The sequence below is a fragment of the Sorex fumeus genome, unplaced genomic scaffold (assembly GCF_029834395.1).
Source record: "Sorex fumeus unplaced genomic scaffold, SorFum_2.1 ptg000120l, whole genome shotgun sequence".
Lineage (NCBI taxonomy): Eukaryota > Metazoa > Chordata > Mammalia > Eulipotyphla > Soricidae > Sorex > Sorex fumeus.
The window spans coordinates 2,105,001-2,127,866 of NW_026606177.1; the positions used below are offsets into that span (position 1 = coordinate 2,105,001).

A 22,866-nucleotide genomic window follows, 5' to 3' on the forward strand; every position below is an offset into this window, starting at 1 on the left:
TTTGCTTCTTCTCGGCGCACTTGAATACCTTTCCTTCTACATCCTAATTTCTTTGGGGGTGGCGGGGGTTGTTGGGGCAGGGTGGGGTGGGTGGGGGAGAGATCAGTGTCACTAAAAAAACGTCACTCTGTTTTGCAAAATCCAGCAGCTTCCTTGGCAGCGAGAAGGGCTGGCTGGCATTATCCCCTCATTTGACAAAACTACTATTTCTGGGCATGTACTCAAAAGCAGGTAGGGAGCGAATGCTGAGAATTAAGGAAGTAAAAACAGCCAACAGATTTTTCACTCCCAAGAACGCCAAGCGTAAACATGATTTATTTAGCTGTGTTTAACGCGCCCGTCCTCTGCACGGCCGCCGCCGCCGCCGTCACCGCCACCACGGAGGAGCTGGCTTTGGGCGGGGAGGAGGGGACGGGAAGGGGGGTACCAGGGGGACATCACGGGGGACCAGGCGGCTCCACGGGAGGACATCCAGAGCAGGTTCCTCCGGCCCCCCAATGCAGGCATACGTCTGAAGCTCCAGCACTAATCTGCCGGCTAATTAACGAACTGCCACTAACAAAGGGTTGGAAGGCCCAGCTCCGGCAAACAATATTTACATGGGCGGCGCGGGATCCCAACGCCCACTTCTCTACTTTTTTTTTTTTTTTTTGCAAACCATGTGGGCCGGAGCAAGGAGGCCAGGCAGCGGACCGGCTGGACACAGGCCGAGAGGCCCCTGGGGTTGGGGGGGGGGGGGGGGCCTGAGTTGGCCCGTGCAGCCGTGGGGGGAAGCGGGGGGCCCGGCCTTGCCTCCCTGCCCATCCTCGCCTGCCCACGTGGATTTGTCTCAGATCTGTATTCAATTAACGAGTACCAGATAGCTCCTGGCTCCGTGCCTGTACCAACGCCGGCATCGGGAGCCGCCGTGCGCCCCGCACTCGGGCCCAGACGCCAGGAACAGGGGCTCTACCGAGGCCCCCCGGGGAGAGGGCAGAGTGCCACGTTCCCCTCCCACCCCCGAACTTGAGTCTAAGGCCTTGGCCGGGACGGGAATCGGGGGAACCCAAGCACACCCTTCCCGCAAAGTCTAAACGCACAAGCCCAGGGCAGCCCCGGGGCCCGGCCCTGCCTGCCTGCCGCATGGGCTTCCACCAAGAGCCTAGAGGGAGAGGGAGGAAGCGCGCCTCATCCCTTCATCCCGAGAAAGATGACCACAGCAAGGGAGCCGGCCCGGGAGGCACTGAGGTCCTCCCGACCCGGCCCTAGGAGAGAGCCCATCCTCGGAGCCAGCTGTGCCCGTGATGCCCGAGCCTGGTGCCCGCCAGGAGACAAGGCAGTAAAGGGTACGGAACTGTGTCTCCTACCAATGAGAAGCAGTGGTGAAAGGTGCCTGTTCTTCCCCCGCCAAGCTCCCTTGCCCGGTGCTCTCCCTGGGCACAAGAGCAGTAGCAGGGGTCTCAGTACCAGGGCTCTGCAGCTCAGGGCTGACTCCCACAGTCACAAGGCACTGGGGATGGGATGGGGGGGGGGGGCGGGGGGGGGGAGAAGCATTTCCTGTTGGCGCTGGGTTCTCCCCACTCAACCCCCTCACGTCCCCCCTCCACTGAAAATGACTCCCAAGGCGCCATTCGGGCCACGCCTCACCCTGCCCTCAGTGGACACAACGTCCACGTAGCAGGATGCTGAGAAGCCAGGGATGGGCTTCACCCCTAGGAAGGCATCTGCCTCTGCAGACCAGGGGGGTTGGGGGGCGGAGCATCGGGGACATAATCACCCATTTTAGAGATGTCGAAACTGAGCACTCAGCCCTCAGGCCCAGGGCTGGTGAGGAATCAGTCCAGCTGGGGTGCGTCCAGCTGTCCAGCAACAACCAACCTGGATCCAAGATGACGGCGGGTGTGGGGGGAGGGGGGGGTGTCCACTTCCTGGAGAGCCTAAGAGAAACTCCAGATTTCTCCAAGTCCTGGTGCCAAAGGCTACCTCCACATCCCTAGGCAGCTCCCCGGGACCCCGCTGATCCCTAATTCACCAGCAGCATGGGGCTGGACACAGCCAACAAAAACCCACAAAAGGGAATGCCCGAATGCCCTACCACAGAGGCAGGGTGGGACGGGGGATGACGGGGGGGGGGGGGGGGGGGGGGCAGGAGGGATACTGGGATTCGTGGTGGTGGGAAATGGGCACTGGTGGAGAGATGGGTACTCGATCATTGTATAACTGAAACCCAAGCACAAAAACTTGTAAGTCTACAACTGTACTTCATTGCGTTTCAATAATAAAAATTTAAAAATAAAATTAAAATTAAAAAAACCACCATCCGGCACCAAGCACACTGCCCCCACCCCCAGAGCACATCAGTCACCCCCAGGGCAGCATTTGGGGCAGGCCTGCCACTCAGGTGACAAGGAAAGGAGTCTCCTCTTCCTAGGGTCCCCACCTGGGCCTTCCCTGGTCATCCTGATCCCTTTCTCTACAACCCAGCAAACAGGTGAAGAAGGGGCTTGTCCAGCCTCGCACTAGCCCTTCCAACAGAGCGGGAACCGTCACCTCATCCACACCCAGCCACCTCCAAAGCCCGCAGCTCTGCCTCTCTCGAAAGCAACTGCGGGGATGGACCAGCCTAGAGTTCCTGGCGCACACACATAATTAGCGTTTCATCTTTCTGTCTGTGGAGGAATCCGGTAACATAAATATTAATCAAACAGCAGAACCTGCCTCCCCGCCACTGTCAGGGGGCCGAGTCCTATTTACAGGCGCTCAGAGGCAGATGCCCTCCTGGAGGAGGCCGGGCACAGACGGCAGAGAAAGCGACCGGTCAGTTCGGGCAGACCAGAGAAAGTTCCCGGGGCTGGCCGGTCAGGCAGCAAGTTCTGATGAGTTCCCGGGTGCTGCCTCTGCGACGGAGCCCACAAGCCTTTTCGAAACGAAATAAATAAACTGGCACAAGCCTCTGAATTCCTGTCACTGAGAAGCCAGAATTCCAAGTTCAAGGTGAGCTCAAGCTAAGAGGTTTGATTTTTTTTTTTTGCTTTTTGTTTTTTTTTTTAAATCAACGTTTACTCAAAATGCCACCAAGCCCTTGCTTACAAAATAATTTCGCCTCTGAGAGCACAGAAGGGCCCTGATCTGCCAGGCCGGGCCAGCGGAGTGGGAAATAGAGGGGTCTTCTCAGACACACCCTCATCACCTTGAGCCTGCTCCCGCAAAGAGCCCCTCCCCCCCACCCCGGGCTGTTCCAGATCCACTTCTAACCGTGCAAAATAGAATCGTGGTTCCAAGGCAAGCCCAGAAATGCTGTCACGTTCGTGGAGTTAAACTTTTAATCTTTTATAGGCAAACAGCACACATTTTTATTTCCGGAGTAACAGCTTTGGGAAAATGTTTGAACATTTTCTTAAGAGCTTTGTGGTAAATACATTGGCATCCCACTACTGCTTTGCCGGGTCCGTAAGAGCCTGGTGGAGTGCCTTAAACAATTGGAGGCCAATTTTGAAGAAGCAAAAATAAAGCGAGGCTCCTAGCAAGGTGACCATTTGCATACAAATTCTCTTGGGGAGGGGGTCATTGTGCGGCTCTGGGGGCTGGGGGAAGGACGGATGTTAATTCCCTGTAATTCCACGGGCTTTGTGTCTCGCTAGCAGAGCCGAGGGTTCCCTTCCCACACAACTGGAAAACACTTTTGTTCGGGGAGGGTTTTTAAATCCCAGCCCCAGGAATTACCACCCACCCCCACCCCACCCCAAGGAGGCAGGCTTGCTCTCCTCCCCCAGAAAGAAAAAAAACAAGAAGAAGAAAAGAAACCGGGCCCCTTTGGGACAGGGGTGTCCGTCCACCCCGGTGGCCACGAAAGCATCCCAGAGAGCGGCTGCCCAGGACCTCACCTGGCCGCAGGCACTGCCGGTTCCCACCTGCCCTGGGGATTCCCAGGCAGGCGCCCCCCAATCTGGGACCAGGGGCCGGTGCAGAAATTCCTTCCCAGCGAGGCGCCCCCGCCCCGCCCGCTGCTGAGGGATGGGGCGGGGGTCTGGGGCCCCCGGCGGGAGTTTTCAGGGGTCCTGAAATGCAAAGTCCACCTCCACCCCCCCACGCCCCTGGACACCGGGACTCGGGGCGCTCTGGGGGGGGGGGATGGACGGGGCCTCCGGGTGGAGGAGGGGGCGGCCCCGGCGCGCACAAAGGGGCCCAGCCCAGCGGGCTCCGCGCCCTTGACCTTGGGTCTCCGCCTCCATCCATCTCCACCGGCTGCCGGCTCAGGGGCTGGCCCACGGCCAGGGGCGGGGGCTGGGGGGCTGTTTGGCCCGGCAGTGGGGGGCGGGAGGATCAAATAAAGGACTCGAGGGCTCCGAGCAAACCCGCATTCCAACTCGCCTGCTCCTTGGGGAGCCGCGGGCCGCTCCGATTCATTGCACGCCCCTGAGCCAGAGTGGTCGGGGCGCCCCCCCCCAGGAAGCCCCCAACCCCCCGCCAGCTCCGACGGGGCCAGTGGGGGGAGGGGAGCTGTCAGGGAGGAAGAAAGGAGCGCGCCCTCCCGGCGAGGCCAGACACACGGGGTCACCGCCGCCCCCCCCCCTGCCCGGGCAGCTGGCCCATTAAGCCCCCCGGATTATGCACGGCCCTGCAGCCCACCACCCCCCCCGCCCCCCCGTCGGCCCTGCGGCCTGGGGAAGGGACAATCGGCGCGCGGACGGAGGGCCTGGGGCAGCGCGCGGAGCAGGCGGGAGCGGCCGAGGGTCCGGGGCTCCGGGGCCCGTGCGCCAGGGCGCGGGCCGGAGACGCCTGGGGAGGTGGGTGCAGGGCACCCAAAGGCCAGCTGCGGGGCTCCGGAGCCAGACACCCCAGGCCCCGCCAAGGGACACGCGCTCCACCCCCTCCACCCCAGCCGACCCCGCATTCCCTGGCGTGTGCAGGTTTGGGCGTCCGGTGGAGAGATGCTGGCCCGCAGCGCGCCCCTGGGCCTTTGTGCACGCGTCCTGGCGGGCACCGGGGAAAGGGCCGGACCCAAGCTCGCAGGCCCCCCACCCCACCCGACGGCGGGGTCTGACCCCCAGCCCAGCCTCCTCGGCTGCATTCCGGGCTCCCCCCACCACCACCTCCCCCCGGGGCCGCAGGGGCGCCCAGGGGCGCGGGTGCAGCCCTGTCCCTGGAGAGGAGGGCTCCGGGGTGGGGAGGGGCTGCCGGGGGTCCGGAAATGCCAAGCCCAGGTTGTCCCGCCAGGACAAGGTGGTCCCCCCCCCACCCCGTGAGCGGGCTTTGATGTCTATCACTCAGCCCCGAATCTTTGGTGCTGTGACCTCCGCACCCCTGTAGCCCCCAAGCCCCCCACCCCCCAGGGTCACCCTGCTGGCTTTCCCCCACCCTGTGTGTTTCTTCTGGAAACGAGTTCCGCCTCTCCCCGCCTCTCCCAAATCCCTGCAAAGCAAAGAAAGGCCGGGCCAGGAAAATTACAGGCTGCCGGTTCCCAGCGAACCGAGTGGCCTCTGCAGGGAAAGTTTTACAAGTCTGATGTCAGGGATGCGGGACGACCGCACTGCTCGGGGCTCTGATTGGCTGCCGGGAGCCGGTGGGCGGGGCGCGCCCTGCAGCCGGCACCGCCTGGGCACGGGCTCCCCTCCCAAGGCCCGTCTGGGAAAGGTGCCCCAGAGGCCGCTCCCTGGGCTGCGAGAGTCCTCAGAGAAGGGCCTGGAGCACCAGTGACCAGCACTGAGCCTAAGACAAGGCCAGCCAGCCCGGGGCTCGGCCTCAAGGGCAGTCAGCCCCCCCAGAACCCAGTAACAGAGGGGTCCACACTCCAGAAGGATGCCCCCCACAAAGCCAAGAGGAGAGAATGAGGGTCTTCTAGATATCTCTCATAGGGGGCACGGGGGTCCCTGATTCACACCCGGGGAGCTGCTCCCCCCACCGCTACTAGTGGGGGCTCTACACACACACACACACACACACACACCACACACGCGCCGTCTTGGAGCTATTTGGCTGGGGCTAGCATGTCCACGTCCCACCCAGGTTCCACCTCTCAGCCCCACAACTCCTCCTTCCAGATCCAGCATGAGGCAGATCCACTGAGTCACAAAACTAGACAACGGCCCGGAAGGTCACCCAATGGACGGGAGCTCCTGTGCAGCCTGCCCGAGGCCCCAAGTTCAATCCCAGCCCCACAGGAGTCCGAGCCCACTGGGCGGGAGGGACTCAACGGCACCGCAGGCCTGAGCAGATCATTGTTGGAAGTTTCCCGGGGGTCCCCAGACGTCCCTGGGAGATCCCCCAAATAAAAGAATATGAGGTCTGAAGCCCGGCCTTCCCTAGAAATGACCCCTCCACCTGGGCTACCCGGGCATGACCCCCACCTGCCCTTCCATCACCCCTTCATCCCACAGCACCTGTAGGGGGGTGGGTCTGGGGTTTGTAAGATTGTACTGGGGGCTCCTGTTAAGAAAGCAACTGCCCTTCCTAAAGCAGAGGCCACGGGGCCCCTGTGCCTGAGCCCCACCCTCCAAGGGACCCCCACTCTCCCGAGACAGACTGCACACCCAGCACCATGCCCCACGTCCTGACGCCCAGCACGGACCCCCTTCCACGTCCTGATACCCAGCACTGTCCCCCACATCCATCAGGGCCCAGCCATGATGGCAGCTTTCCAGTCTCCTGACTGCCCATACCGACCACCAGTCACTGGACATGATCAGGGGCCTCCGGCTTCCTTGTCAGCTCCCCTGGGCCGCGTGACAACCCGCACTCGGCTGGGAAGGGCTGGAGGAAGGGCAGCTGGGGTGGGTGGGAGGACAGGGGGAGGAAGGGACGGGAAGACGGAGCCCGCCACGGGGAGCTTCTTCTGCTACGTGAGCCCCCAGGCTCAGCCAATGTCACGACAGCCCCCAGCCTGGCCGCCACCCAGAGGCCGCAGCCCCTGCCACCCAGGCTCAGCTGCCAACTGAATGTCCACCCTGACACATAAGCCACAGACATGGGGGTGCCACAGGGAGGCCACCCCTGGCCCTTGGGCCACTGGCCAGGCAACACTGCCCATGCCCCGGAGTGCCCCTCGCCAGGGCGTCAGGCTGGCCGGGCTGCAGTCAGAGAAGCACTGAGGGTCTGGAGAGATTCTTCTGGAAGGGCACCGGCCTGGCCTGCGCTGGGCCAGGGTTCAAGCTCTGGCCCTGCAAGTGGAACCCCAAGCCCTGCCAGGAGTGATCCCTGAGCACAGAGCCAGGAGTAAGGCCTGAGCATCACCAGGACAGCTCAAAAATAAAAAACAGAATTGCAGGCCAGCCCAGGAAGAGGCCCCTCTCTGGTCTGACCCGTGCCAACAGCCCTCCAGGTCCCTCCCAGGCGTAGCTCTGGTGACCCTGATACCCCGATATGGCCTTTCTTTTTTTTTTCCAAGGGGGTGATGCTCAGGGGTTACTCCTGGCTCTGCACTCAGGAATGACTCCTGGCAGTGCTCAGGGGACCCTATGGGATGCCAGGATGGAACCCAGGTCAGAGGCACGCAAGCAAAGTCCCTCCTGCTGTGCTATCGCTCTGACCCCTGGGTGTGGCCTTTGTGAAAGGGGCTCAGGGTAAGCTCCAGCCGTGCATACAAGACACCCCCACTTTGATTCCCGGCTCTATGGGGATAAAAAAAAAAAGGAATCGCTGGGCCCTGGGCCCGCTGGACATCTCTGAAAATGTCCTAATACCCATGGGACGGCCCCGGCCCAGACACCAGGTACCAAAGTGTCCCTGACTCACAGGGACCTGGAGGGACTGGCCCTTCTCAACTCAGTCTCCTCTGCTACAAAATGAAAGTAACTTGGGGTTTACCTCCAGACGGGGCAGAGACAGGCTGGGGGTGGCCAGGCGAGTGGCCAGACACCTCCTCCTCAGAACCACCAAGAGGCCGGCTACTGGCATTCACACCCGGGCCCTCTTGTGCTGTGTAACCTTAAGCACGGGGCTTAGTGTCTCTGTTCCTCCCACCACAGAGTAGGAGCCACTCCGGGGTGATCAGGAAGATGTGATCAGTTCAGAGTCACGCATCTGAGTTCGGGGCCGCCCGGCAAGGGCCTGAACCAGCAGCGTCAGGATGAGAGGAACGCCCGACTGGCAGACACCTCGTAAAACAACTGAAGTCAACCGCTGCGTGTTTACTGCCAGGCTAAAAACCTAATACTGATGATAATAATAAAATAACAGGGAGCGATGAGGGTCAGCGTCGTCGCTGCTGGGGGCCGGGTGCGTGTGTGTGCGTGTGTGTGTGTGTGTGTGTGTGTGCGCGCACGCACTCACGTGCACATGTCTGTCTCCTCCCTCCCTCTCTCTCTCTCTCTCTCTCTCTCTCTCTCTCTCTCTCTCTCTCTCCCCCCCCACTTCCTCCCTGCTTTGCTGATTTTCTCTTGGCAGCAGGACCCCTGCAGAAAAGCACCCCAAGCTTGGGCACCCCTGGAAGAAGCCCACCTTGAGAACAGAACTCCCTGTCCTGCGGGTAAGTCACTGGGCACTGCCCTGCGGCTGCCAAGCGCCGCTCCACTGGCCTAGGCAGTGCCCCCTGCAGCCCACCCCTGTCCCAAGAGACCAGCAGAAGACAGGAGCTGACCCCCAGAGACAGTGCCACCCACCAGCTGGACAAGGACATGTAGCCGCCGGCCAGCAGTTCTGGTTCCAACCTGGGGCTGGACCCTGCCCCGCCGGGGGACATGGCAGAGACAGAGACAGGTCCGGGACAGGCCGGAGAACGAGGCTGGGGGTCGGCTGATCGCTCTCCAGGAGAGGGACAGGCCGCGGAAGGGGTGGGGACAGGTCGCGTGGGGGTCACAGCTGCCACCACCTCTAGCGGTCACAGTCTGACTCTGCTTGGCCCGCGCTGCCCACACCCATGCCCAGCTCCGGGCTGCAGCGTGAGCTACCCCAGGGGCTCCCAAGACCCCTCCTTGAGAGGCAGAACCTGCCTCCAGTGGGCCCACCTGCCAGAGGGCGCCACATCGATTCCCCCTAAAAGGCTCTGTGCTCACTGCCCAGGTCAGGGCGACCCTCTTGCTGTGTGACTTTGGGCAAGTTCCTTCACCTCTCTGAGCACCCCCTATCTCCATGTAGGGTCAAATACCCCATTTCCAGGAGCAATCACCCCTGGAAAGCACCTAGCCAGGGAAGTGGACCTTGCAGGCCCCTCTCTGCCCCACCCCCAGCTGGCCCTGCCACGCCCAGAACCCAGCACCCAGCACCCACTGCTTGAGCCCGGGGGGTTGGGGGGGAGAGCCATCCCTCTGACAGCACACACCGCTGTTCCTCAGCGCAGACAGAACTAATAATTAGCTGTCACGATTTAATAATAAAATATAATAATCCATGCCACCACACACATGGATTTAACTAATCTTAATTTGGAGAGAAAATAACAAACTCTAAATATAACAAATGCAAGTTTTCCGGCGGCCCGCAAGCCGGGTTTATCTCCCATTTCCAGCAGCCAGTAACTCGGGGTCTCCCACTGGCCACGCTCACCCCACCCCCCTTCTCCAGCCCTCTCTCTCTCTCTCTGTCCCTTGTTGTCTCTCTCCCTCTCTCCCTTGTTCTCTCTCTCTCTCTCCCCCCCCCCCTCGTTCTCTCTCTTGCTCTCTTGCTTTCTCGTGCTCTCTGTCTCTCCCTCTTTTCCACATCTATTTTATTTATTCTGGAAAGCCAGGAGTGAGTGTTTTCAGGGCAGCGTGTAAAGCCCTCAGCTGACCCCCAGCACGCCTGGCGCACAGACGGGGTGCAGGGTGCAGGGTGCCAGGCGTGGGGTGGGGGGCCTGGGGCATGCACTCAGCCCTGACAGCGCCCTGGGGGCTGCCTCCCTCCACCAGGCCGCTCCAGGGTTTCCAGGCTGCAGAGGACGGCGGGTGGCGTGGGCAGGGTGCCACGGGAGGGACCTGCCTGGCACCGCCGGGCCCAGGGCCTGTGCCAGGTTCTGTCACTGCTGTCTCCCGAGAGTGACACCTGGGACTGACAGAGCTTCCCACCCCCACGCCCAAGCCAAGCCGGGTACCAGGGCGTCCTCTGCCATGGCATGAGCAGGGAGGGCGGCACTGAGCACCCGGGGAGTGACTAGGGAAGCCCGGCATTCTAGAAGCTTCACTTCTCAGTGTCCCCGACAAGGTCCAGGGGACCCTCTTCAACTTCTTCCATACACAACACACAAGAGTGGGTGCAGGGGAGGCCCCTGGCTTGCCTGGGGAGGGCAGGAAGGTCCCCTGCAACCCCAGTGCCCTGGGGGGGGGTGGGGGGCTGCCCGCTGAGGCCAGCAGCATCACAGATGGGCACACGCTGCCCGCTCCTGGGCCAGAAGCGTTTCTCCCTGTTCCAGGGAGGCCTTGGAACCAGCACAGTGCCCGAGGACCACGTCACTTCCAGGGCCAGCCATGGGACCGGCCCTCCAGACCCCTCCTCATCTCCCCAGCACCCCACGTCCAGGGGGACATGGACTCCTGCTTCTTACCAGCCCAGCTCCTCTGTCTCCCGAGCCGGAGGGCACCCACCTCGTCCCCGGGACCCCGCACTGCAGGAGCACCCCCCAACAGAGGCAGGGAGCACCTGGAGAATGTGCAAACGTCGGAGCTGAGCCCACCCACTGCCAGGCCCTCCCGCCCTCTGTCTCTGGGGTATAGACCCCACCTGGGTCTGCCCAGAATGCATGATTGGGGGAGGCCTCAGTACCCCCACACCTGCCTTGGCCACATCCCCACGTCCCCACCCTCCCACTGTGCCCCTGACACTGGCAGGGGGCTGTCACCCCAGGCCAGATGAGGGCCCTGGGGAGAAAAAGGCAGGAGGGGTCGATTGGTGAATGAATGAATGAATGACTGCATCAGACAGCCCCCTCTTCCACTCCACTTCTCCATCACTTAAATTGAAAGGGTAGCCCTTCCTTTTAAACCCATGTCCAGGACCCAAGAGGTCGTACAGGGGTGAGACACTTGCCTTGCACGTGGCCAACCTGGGTTTGATCCCCGGCACCCCATAAGGCCCTCACCGAGCCCCGCCGGAAGCGATTCCTGAGCACAGAGCCATGAGTCAGCCCTGAGCACAGCTAGGTGTGACCCAAAACACAGAAACAGAATATTCAAGCAGTGTCCAAAACGCCCACTGCCAGGGACAGGGACAGGCCAGCCCCAAGCCCAGGGTGAGGACTGGCAGAATTCCAACTCCCCTGGGGTGCTCAGGAGGACGTGGGGGGCCCCTTTGTCCATGCACTGCCTGGCCCCAACCCATCCTGCTTCGTCCATCGCAGCTGGAGGCAGGAGGCGCGAGGCCCCTCGCCTGGAAGGTCCCAGAATGCACCGGGATTAGCAGGGCTGCTGCCCACTGGGAGGTAGGAGTCAGCGGCCCGGACAGCCGCCGTGGCCAGCCTGGGAGCCTGGGCAGGCACACGCCAGGGCTTCCAGTCCCGCTCTTAAACATAAAGACTCAATTATCTTTAAGCAGCTTGCTTTACACATGAATTGACACATTTATTTTACAATAAATAACTGAAAGTTATCTGTGTTTCCTTTACTGTTAATCTACACAGAGAAATAATAAACAGGACTTGTCTACAAAAATGCAACTATGGCGCCCTCAGAATTCAATTAAGCTAAAATAATTAATGCACCCACCATATTAAATTACTTCATACACTGGAGCCACTGAAGTTTTTTGTCTTTAATCTTTCCTTTTTATATTAAATAAAGGGAAGGAAGAAAAGAAAGAAAGAAAGAAAGAAAGAAAGAAAGAAAGAGGAAGTTGGTGCCAAAGAAGAGGGGAAGGAAAGTGAGGCAGATAGAGGAAGAACCCCCATGATAAAACGGACCCCCATGATAAAACGGGTCCCATTCAGCGGACACCGTGTACCCTATTTTGTGCGTCTGATTAAAATAAGTGTAAGTGCTTTGAACCGACCTATCTCTTTAAACTTCTGAGCAGTATTTTACATATTTCTTCTAGAATGAAGAAATCCTTTCGACCCGTTGTAGAACAGAGAAGGCCAGGAATATCCTCGTCACACATCAGATAAAAATACTGTAGGCTGCTGCATTGCCAACGCCCCCCCCCGCCCCGACAGGGGTGCGGGTGCAGGTCTGGGGGGCGGTGGGGAGACGGACTTGGCCTTTTCTGAGAGCACGGGCATCTCTCTGACGGCCCCGACCCCCGGTCTCTCTCGGAGGGGGGTGCCCTCACACACATCTTGAGAAACGCCGGTGCCGGGACAGGGAGGAAAGTCAGAAGTGTAAACCAAGGCCCAGCCTCCTTGGCAGAAGCCAGCCCCACTGAGCCAGGCCTGCAGACGCCAGGCCCACGCTCTGCCCAGCACTGGTCCGAGGAGAGAGACCAGGGGACCCCAGCACCAGAGAGAAAGGGGCTGTTCCCAGTGGGGGCCTCACTCATCGGCCCACCTCAGACGCGCGACGCCCTCATGCCCAAGGCTTCCCGTGACGTGACCGAAGGGTCACCTGGGCCGGTGTCAGCAGATCCCAGGCACAGCTAAGCACGGGGGAGGCCCAGAGGCCTTTCACGCATCTTCCAGGGGGACCCACTGTCCCCAAGATCCACCTTTCCCATGAAGACCATGGACCAGCCCAGTTCCACCACGAGGCCCCTCTTGGCTTGGGGACCTGCCCCCCGCAGCCGCTCTCGGCCCTTGTCCCCATTTCACAGGTGGGCAGCATGAGGGAACCTCGCACTGTTCAGAGCCGCCCAGTCCTCTGCCTCAGCCCTGCTGACCACCTCCCGGGGCAGCGGGCATCCTCCCAGAGGGACAGGGGTCTGAGAGGCCAGGCCCACCCAGCAAACAGCACCCAAAGCTCCATCCCACTGGGGTGCCCTGAGGCTTGCTCTCAGACCGTCCCATCCAAGCAGCCAGAGGGGTCCCTCCCTGTCCAGGGACGGCCCTCACAAAGCCCTAGTGAGCTCCAGTGCCCTTCCGCCTCCAGCCACTGGACAGCTGGAGAGACAGAGCCGGTATGCCTGACACACCTCGTCCCAAGTCAGCCGGCAGGAGGGAGCCCCGGCCTGCGAGCGTCAGGGTGGACGGAAGCAGCTGCCCAGCCCAGCCGGGCCTCAGGGTCGGAGGCTGCAGGCACAAACCCTTGGGGCGCCTCTGACCCCCACCCACCGGAGGACACTGCAGAGGACAAACACGAGTGCACGTCCAGCTAGAGGGAGCGTGTGGGTGCCCAGTGCCAGTCCAAGCGTTAAGTACCCACTGTGCGGGTGGGCACCCCAGGTACACAGCACCCCAATGCGTAGCCATCTCCCCCCCCCCCACACACACACATCCAACAGGACACAGAACCCCTGGTCTGAGGGGGGAGCCTTCACACACCCAACAGGACACAGAACCCCTGGCCTGAGCGGGGAAACTTCGCGCTATCACAGGCGGGAAACGGAGACACCAGAGCCAGCCAGAGACCCTGGCCCCGTGTGGCGCCTCACCCGGTCTCTCGACCCCATGACACGGGTGTGGCCCCCACATGCTTCAGGGGCAAGGTCAGAATCCAGACTCCTGGCCCCACAGCCAGAGACCGTGCAGAACCGCAGCTAAGCCAAGACCAACAAAAGAGCCCTCCCCTCCCCACCCGCCCCCAGATGGCCACACTCTGCTCCCGGCCAGCAGCCCAAGCCGAGCACAGACCCCCGAGCCCCCCGGGGTGGGGGAAGGGGTCAGATGGAGGCCCCACCCCACGCGTACCTGCAGAGTTCTCTTGCTTGGGGCAGATGCCTTTCGTGGGCAAGAGCAGGTGGTCATCTTCGTCGGGGGTGACCTGGATTCCGATCTCGACCGGCTCCGACACTTTCCTGAGGGAGGCGGGCGGGGGGCTGCCCTTGTCCAGGCCTTTGTCATAGCAGGAGCCCAGGGTGCTGCCACACTGCTTCTTCTTGTGCTCGATAAAGACCAGGATGTCCCCCAGCGGGAAGTTCATCTGGCACTGCCCACAGGTGAGCAGGTCAGGGTCGGGGCCGCCCATCATCAGCCCCAGGCCGCTGGGCTCTTCGATGTCCAGCCCCTCATCTTCCTCCAGGATGCTGGGCTCCACATGCTCTGGCTCTGCTGAACACAGACAGAAGGGGCGGGGGGCAGGGGAGAGAGAGACGGGCTTCAGTCACCTCAGCACCGCGGTCCAGGTACCCAGGCCCCGGTCTGCATCCGGCCCTCCCCTGGCACCCCTGCAGGCCCGGGGGGCCTGTTCTCTGCCAGGACCCCCTCCCAAATTGAGGGTCACATCCCGGGCAGCAGCAGCAGTGGCCACAGCAGCCTATCAGCACTCCCCTCTGATCTCCATCTTTCCCACGCAGCCCCCAAGACTCCACTCGAACAACAAGGAGGTCCAAACCCCAGGCTGGTGTTTGTGTTGTTTGTTTGTTTGTTTTTTTATTTGGGGCCACACCCAGTGGTGCTCAGGGCTTCCTCCTGTTTCTGTGCTCATCCAGGATTACTCCCGGCCAGTCGGCGGGGCTCAGGGGACCTTCAGGGTGCTGGGGGTGGACCCTGGGTCAGTTGTGTGCAAGGCCAGGCCCTTCCCACTGTTCTATCAGCCCCCCGTGGCTGGTTTGCTTTTATTTCCAGAGGGGCTTCCAGGGCAGGAGAACACAGACCCAGCAGGTGAGGAAGGAGCTCTGGGTCAGACCCTGGGAATGCCCCCCCCCAACCCCACCCCTCCAAAAAAAAAATTCTAGATGGAACTTCAGGGTCGCTGTGAGGAACAGAGCAGAGCGGGTTCCCCGAGGCCAGCCACACCCTTCATCACAATCATCATGCATGCCCCCAGCACCCGCCGCCCCCCCCCACCAGCCTGGCTGCACCCCGGAACAGGAGAGAAAGAAAGTCAGGCAGACCGGAACCCAGAGAGCAGAGGCAGGACGGGGGACCCACGCCCCACCCCTCACCCCCTACCCACGCCGGTGTCGGTTCCACCATCCACTCCCCACAACATCGTGTCCTTGTTTTACTTTTACTCCAACGCAAAAAAAAAAAAAAAAAAAAAGGAACAAAATAAAACAATTCCTCTGACTCGGAAAGTCTTCCTGGGCCCTCGGGTTTCATATTTCTATAGCAGCAAATATGTTTCTTTCCTTTTTTCATTCATTTATTGATTTCTTTTTGGGGGGTGGTGGAAGACCCAGGACCCAAATATTTTAAAGCTACTAATCGTCAGCCCCAGGGGGTTTGGGGTGAGGAGAGCCACCGAGACGGCCATAAATAACACAGTGCGGGTCAGGGACGCGACGGGATTTTTCCAGAACCCATGTCAGGAGGCTCGTGGAAGGCACAGAGGGGCAGGGTCACCCCGCCGCCCGACAGACACCACACCCGGAGCAGAGGGGCAGCCGGGGTGGGGGAACCCAGGAGAGACCAGGTAGCCTGGAAGCCACTGGGAAACTCGGGGAAGGGACAGAGAAGGAGGAAGACGCCTTCCGTGGCCACACAGTGACAAACAGAACCAGAGAATCGTTTAAGGAACTAGAATCCGTCGCATCTCCTCGTCCTGCTCGTAAATCCGGGTGTTTTTCAGAACCCGGGTTTCCCCAGGGCCGGCGGGAGCCCTGGTGACGGCGGGGGATCCGGCTCAGCACAGTCGGGACATGACATGGGGGTGGATTGCAGGGCCCAGCCCCGGGGGGGACGGAGCAGCCGGAGACAGCCACGGGACATGGCCATGCAGGAGGAAACCCTAACCCCCCGGCAGCCGAGGACAAACTGAGGCACCGGAAGGGCGTTCCCAAGCGGCCCCACAAACCACTCATTACTTTCTGAAAAGCCAGCCGAGTTGACTTAGAAAGGAGTCCGAGACAATGCGCCATAATTAATTTACCAATTTATTTTATGAAAAGATGCTTTCGCGCTGGTGAAAATGGAATCACACACCCCTCCCACCCCGCCGCGGTTCTGGGGTGCCGTGGGTGGGGGGCGGCGGCGGGGGGGGGGTTGGGTTGGGGAGAAGGGGAACGGGATTCCTGTCAGAATGCAAAAGGTAATTATTCGGTGCCTGTTTTCCCTTTAATGATCTAACATTGAGCAATACTGTTTATATTGAAAAGCTCGCACCTTTAATTACCAATTACATATACATAATTTCAGAGCCAAAGGAGAGGGCTGTGGAAACAGTTCTTTAGAAATATAAGGAGGTATTGTGCACCATCGCGAGGAAAGGAACACTAATATATGAAAGGAGGATGTCAAAATATTGTGTTGTTAAAAAAAAAAGAGAGAGGGAGAGAGAGAGGGAGAGAGAGAGAGGGAGAGAAAGAGAGACTCACACACACGCACACACACACACACAAAGAAAATGAACTGAAAAGCAAAGAAGTGAAATAAAAGGAGGAGAGGGAGAGAGGGAATTCGGATGGGTAGAGGTGAGGTCATCTCGGTAACGGGGACGGCTGGGGCCCCGCGCCCCTGGCAGGCCTGGGAAGGAACTCGCCAGGCCGCACCCCCACCACGGCCCACCCGGGGGGTGGAGGGTCTCTTGGTGGCAAATGTCACCCTTGCTTTCCCCTGGCCCCCTTGGGACTTCGGCTTTTCATTAACTCTCTCGCCCCGCCCGCCTCTCCCGGGTCGCTGTTCCGGGAAGCGCCCGTATCTGGTCCTTCAGGGGAGGTTTTAAGCGACATCGTTTCCAATTCATTTTCTAAGTGAAAAGAAACAGATGAGTTTTAAGAATCAGCCAAGGTCACACAGGCCTGATGGCGGGCAGGGCGTGCCCTCTCGGCCTTCCACCTTGGCTACAGACTGGGGGTGGGGGGGGCAGCTCGCAGGCACTCTCCGTCTATTTCTCTGTCTCCCTGTCTCTCTGTCTCTCTGTTTTTGTCTCTGTCTCTCTCTGTCTTCTGTCTCTCTGTCTCTGTCTGTCTCTCTGTCTGTCTCTCTGCCTCTGTCTCTCTCTCTGTCTCTGTCTCTCTCTCCCTCTCTGTCTCTCCGTCTCTCTCTGTCTCTCTGTCTCTGTCTCTCTCCCTCTCTCTCCCTCTCTCCCCCCCTCCCCTTTGTAGCATCTGGCATTCCTTCCTCTCTCTGGCATCCCCCCCGCCTGTCCTCTCCCTGCTGCTGCAGGCTCCTGTCAGTCCTGGAATCCAGACTGAAAGTAGCCAAAGCTGCCCGTGGGGGTCCCAGCCTCTGGGTGGCCGAGTCGGCCAGCAGCGGTGCCCAGTCTGGCTCCTGGGCCTTTCCCTAGACCCAGCCTGCCCACTCCCCCCTGGAAGGAGAGGAGGAGGAGGGGAAGGGGAAGGAGGAGGAGGAGGAGGAGGGGAAGGGGAAGGAGGAGGAGGAGGAGGAGGAGGAGGAGGAGGAAGAGGAGGAGGAGGAAGAGGAGGAGGAGGAGGAGGAGGAGGAGGAGCACTCCCTGCCCCCTTCTGTTGCAAGGAGCGTTGGGTGCAATGACAAGGGTGCTCCCCCAAGGCGGGGGTCCTCTCCCCACCCCAGTAGGAGGAGGAGCGGGGTTCGTACTCCAGACTCACTATCTGAAGCATTTCCCACAGAGACGGCAGCATCCCCTGGCTCACCACACACACACACACACACACACACACACACACACACACACACCCATTCCGGCAGTGGAGCCCCCCGAAGACCCACACAATCAGACTGTGGGGTCGGCGTGGTTGGTCCAAGGCAGTTTGCTGAGTCTGAGAGCTCATGCTTGGGGCCCCCAGAGACACCCAGGAGGGGCTGTGGTTTCCCTTCCGGTGGCAGGCAGATACCGAGCTGGGGGGGGGGGGGGTGCATGCGTGTATGTGTCTGTGAGCGCACACGCGTGTGTGTGTGCACGTGAGTGTGTGTGTGTGTGTGTGCACGCATGCAGGACTGCTTAGAACCGTCTGGATCATGAAAGGAAATAAAAGCTACAGCCCCTCGGGGCACCCAGGAAGGGAGACAGCACCGAAGTCTCCCTCACAGGGCCACCCTCGTGACAGGCGGAGGGTCCAAACCCTGCCCCCCACGCCCCACCTAGACAGCCCCGAAAGAGAAAGGCCTTTCAAACCCCCAGCCCAGGCCTGTCCTCCGGATGTCCCACCAGCAAACTGCTCAAGCCGGCAAGGGCGCCAGACAGGGTGGGCTACTCCCGAGACCACTCTGTCTCCCAGGGTGAGGAGGCCCGGCACAGCCCTCCGCCCAGCTGGAGCGGAGAAAAGGCTCGATGCATTCAGGGGGACACACGTGGGGGTGCCCACAGGCCACTGAGCAGGTTTCCGTCAGCACCACAGGACAGTGAACCCTGGAACATCCAAACTGCCCCCCAAAAATGTGTGCACACCCATGCGTGCTCACTCATGAGTTCTTTTTTTTTTTTTTACAAGAAAACTGCATTTTTCTATACAAGGCTGGGCCTTCTCCCTGCTGGGGAAGGCACTGAGAGGGGCCGAGGTCAGGGTACGCCAATGAATGTGGCTGCAGACCCACACGGAGGCACCTGGCCCTGGCACCAATACACACACACACACACACACACACACACATGCATGAACACAGACGCACACACACACATGCACGCACGCACACACAGATGCACATGCACACACACACGCATGTCTATGCATGAACACAGACACACGCACGCACACATGCACACATGTGCACGCACACATAGACACACACACGCACACACGTTCCAGTGGTCAGAAAGGACCTGGGGGCAAGAGCCCGGTGTGGAAGGACAGGGAGGACTCGAGCCCAGTCCCCTCATGCCACCCAAACATCTCTGACAATCGCCCACTCCCCGGGCACCCTCCCGCTCCCCCAGAGCCGAGGGACCCCACACAGGCCACGGGGCCAGGCCGTGCCTCCAGCTGCAAAGATGCAAACGCAAGTCGCAATTTGTAATAATCGCCACCATCACCGCAGCCAGGGAGAAACACCCCGAATTCTAGTTCAAGACAGGTGGAGGGAGGGGTAGCACACGGTGGGGGTGGGGGGTGGGTGCCAGGCTCTTAAACCGTGAGCCACCGACGTCACCGCTGCCACCATCATGCCGGGCTTGTTTACAACCACCGGCTCCACTTCCCCTGGAGGCTCGACACCTGCTTCCTACGAAGCCTGCCCGCTGGCCGCCAGCCTCTGCCTCCCCGGGGTCTGCGCCGCTGCCGCCGCTGCGGGCACACCCCAGCCCCCAGCACGCCAGAGAGGCCGGAGGCGGGCAGCCCACGCACACGGAGCACCCACACGCACACACACACCCCCACAGTCAAGCTCCTGAGAGGGAGAGAGGGAGAGACAGAGAGATGGAGAGAGATGGAAGGAGAGAGACAGAGAGAGAGGAGAGAGGGAGAGAGAGGAGAGAGGGAGAGAGACAGAGAGAGGGAGGGAGGGAGGGAGAGAGGGAGAGAAAGGAAGAGAAAGGGAGAGAGAGGGAGAGAGAGAAAGAGGAGAGAGGAGAGAGAGGGAGAGAGACAGACAGAGAGATGATAACAAGGGTTGGGGGGCCGTGGGGGGAGGGAGACAGGGGCAGCCTTGGGGGCAGAAATAACCCAAGTGTGGAGGATGCTTCAAAGGCAACAACAAGAGGCCTCGAGACAGGGGGGATAAAGCTGCGGCTGAGGACAGAGCCTGCAGGGGCGGGGCGGGAAGGGCTAGCACCCCCACACCAGACCCCCAAGGCCGCCAATGCTGGAGGGCTGCTGATGGCCCCCGGGAAGGGTCAGACAGGGGCAGGGCAACACAGGAGCCCAGTCCATCCGGGGTGTCCCGGTGGTCCAGGCCCGCCCCTCCCGGTCACCTCCAGAAGCCACCGTCAGGGGCTGTGGGGTACCCACCCACGGGAACCCGCGTGGCCCTCCCACCCCAAGAGTGAGATCTTGGAGGTCCCGGCAGGGCAGAAGAAGACAGACACTCAGGCCTTCCTCCCAGGGAGCAGGATACCCCCACCCCCCTGCACTCCAGAAGGCGGGAGTTTTGGTTTTGGGGTGCAAGAGCTTCAGCCCGGACCCAGCAACAGCAGGGGGGTGGGAGTCAGGGGCGAGAGAAGAGCCCCCGTCCCCACACATGGCCCTCACACCCCAGCTTGCTCTGGGACTTCTTGATCAAATGAGAAACAGCCCCCGGGGAAAAAAAGAGAAACCTAAAATCATGCTACCGACTTGCTCCAACCTCCACCAAAGATACATCCCTGACACCCGTCCCCCACCCGCCCTCACCCAGAACCCCAGCCCTGAGGTCACACGCCCTGGTCGGCAGAAAGGAAAAACGCAGAAAAGCAGGCTCATGGGGAAATCGCGAGCGTGCTCCCGGGTCCTGAGCCCACAGGTTGCTCCTGACAACGAGCCCAGCGTGTTTCGATCAGCGAGCAGCGCGCGTCTCTGCATCTGAGACTCAGAGTCTGCATCTGGAAGGCCCCCCCCCAGCCCGCCGGCCTCCCCAGGGCCAGGAAGCACCCCAGAGACAGGGCGGAGAGCCGTGCTGCTACACACCCGCTCACTCAGCGTCTTCCCGGGGACCAGCCGGGCCCAGCCCAGGCCAGCAGCAGCCCAGGCGGCAGCCAGCCGGGGCCACCACCACCGACCGTCACTCCAACCTGTCACTTCCAGGTTCATCCTGACACACAGCATCCCCCCCCCCCCACACACACACCCTTATTGCTTTTATTTTTAATTCTCAACAGCAGCCATGCTGAGGCACCCACTAATCACAAGAACACTGGCACGAACACCGGCATTCAACTTTCTTGAGTCACGACCGGGTGTTCTTTTGGTAGCAAACACTTCACCCAGCGAGCGAGCCGCGTTCCGACAGTTAAGTGGAAGGGGATCATAAAAAAGTTATGGACGACACAGGCTTGGGGGTTGTTTTTTCTTTTCTCTCTCTCTCTCTCTCTCTCTCTCTCTCTCTCTCTCTCTCTCTCTCTCTGTCTCCACCCCCCCCAACCCCCCACCTTTCTTTTAACTTTGAAGTCGCTGAATTTTGTGTGGTCTAGGATTTCGTGATCATAAAAATCGCTCGGGCTGGCTCATTCAACACCCCGGCAGACTATCAGCTGCCTGCAAAAAGGAGGCCTGGCGCGTACTCCCAGCAACGACACAAAAGGCACGCTCGCCGCCGGCAGCCACCGCCACAGCCACCGCACGCCACTCTGCTCATTCAGCCCTATCTGGTGTCGCTTTGGCAGGGAACACGAGACCGTGTCCCTGCGCCCGGCCCGGCCACTTCCCACCGCCCTGGCTCTGGACACTGGGTCCTCGGGCCTGGGGGACAGAGGCAGTAAGGTGCATGCCCAGGGCTGAACCCAGGCTGGGCTTAGGGCAATGGGAAGGGGACCACGCAGGGAACCCAGGCCCACTCTACAGAGTACTGGCAAGTGATGCAGCCCGGAGCTGCTGGTGGCCTGTCCCTTCCTAGTCTCCTGGCTCCCTTCCGTCAGCCCAGCATCAGGGACCAAGCTCACGTCTCCTTCCCAGCCGGGCACTCGGCACCAACGCTGCTCATGATTACAGGTGTGCCGGGTGCACCACCTCCCCACTCCTCCCCGCTGTGACCCCCAGTCTGGACCCTCGACTTAGCGTCAGCTACAGGGAGGACCAAGCAGGTGGCCTTCCCAGAGGACCTGAGCCCAAGAAGGCATGGGGCACTGTCCCCAAGGAAGCACAGCCCCAGCGGCTCCTCTGGGCATCGCGAGGGGGTACTGCGAGCCCCCCACCCCCAGTCCAGCACCGAGGGTGGGGACAGCCACAAGGAGCTATTTGAGCTCCTGGTGGTGTCTCTCGGGCCCAGAGTCACTGCCCGGCCTCCAACTGGCCCGATTCAAACACGAAATGAAGTCGAGAAATCATCAGATAAATCGCCGGCCCTCCGAGCCGGGGAGCGAAGGCGCTTTCTGCGGCTGATGACGGCGCTCAGCTTTTGTCTGACCTAATTTATTTCTCTTTCAGGTTAGCATAAAGCACCCTTTCCTGCCTCGAGCAAACTCTTCTGCCCAGAGAGCAGATTCGAGCGCCAGGCTCCGGCGAGCCCTGCAGCCAGCCGGCTGCGGTCTGGGACATGGGAGAAAAACCCTTCCGGACCTAAAGCCCCAGGAGTCTCTAGCTAGCCCTGAATTTCACGTGGAAGTTGGGGGGAGGGGGGCGGGCAGGGAGGGGGGCGAGGGCGTCATTCAAAAACCTATGCACTGAGAGCCCTGTTCGGGGGGCGAAAGGCATTCGCCCTCGTCTGCAGCACACACGCCTTCCCAACAAAGTTTTACATGTCCTTGGGATCGGCATTTTTATCTCTTGGGGGAACGGCTGCTGTTTCCCCCTGAGTACAGTGGGAACCTTACTTAATACGTGGACTTGGGGACGCAAGTGTTAGAAAAACCCGAGTTAAAAGGATTTCCATCCATCGAGCTGCTTGAGGTCCGTGACTGGCCCAGAGCACACTGGAGAAACTAAAAACTGTCTTTCCTCGTCACGCCCCACCCCCGCCCCAGACGACCCCCGCCCCCACCACCACCACCACCACCATTGGCCCCATCACAAGTGTCTCCACAGACTCCTGGACAATTTCGGCAAGTCCAAGCCCAGGCTCCGGGCGCGAGGGAAACACACCCATCCAAAAGGAACCATCTTAGATCTGATCAAGACAACGGGGCATCTTAAATCTGATCAAGACCTCCGGGAAGGGGCGTGCCCATCACGGGCCCGGTCTCCCCAACTTCTCCTCTCCTCTGGTCCTGCTCGGTTCTCTGCAGGAAAATCAATCGTGCACTTCACACTTAAAGACATTTTGCAGCCGGTCCACCTCGGTGGCTGCCTTGCCCGCTCGGCGGCGGGCCCAGCCATGACACGGGCGCCGAGCTCCCCCTAGCTGCCGCGCGCCGGCCGGCGGGCCACCAGCCTCGGCCCTGCAGCCACAGAAAGTTTATTTTGGAAAGTGCCTCATCACGACAAGCACCCGGCGAAGGCGCACTCACAGGACGGAGGAAGGAAGGGATA

The 22,866-nt window shown here is 60.7% G+C and overlaps 1 protein-coding gene across 4 annotated transcripts in view; it reads right to left on the minus strand.

Moving 5' to 3' along the window:
- Positions 1–22,866, minus strand: part of BCL11B (BCL11 transcription factor B) — an 88,378-nt gene that overhangs the window by 60,839 nt on the left and 4,673 nt on the right. For 2 of the 4 annotated variants that reach the window (XM_056135490.1, XM_056135492.1), the window contains exon 2: positions 13,661–14,020. In XM_056135490.1, coding sequence (XP_055991465.1) covers positions 13,661–14,020 — 360 coding nt within the window. The remainder of the gene's footprint in view (positions 1–13,660; positions 14,021–22,866) is intronic. The other 2 variants (XM_056135491.1, XM_056135493.1) reach the window with 1 other exon arrangement.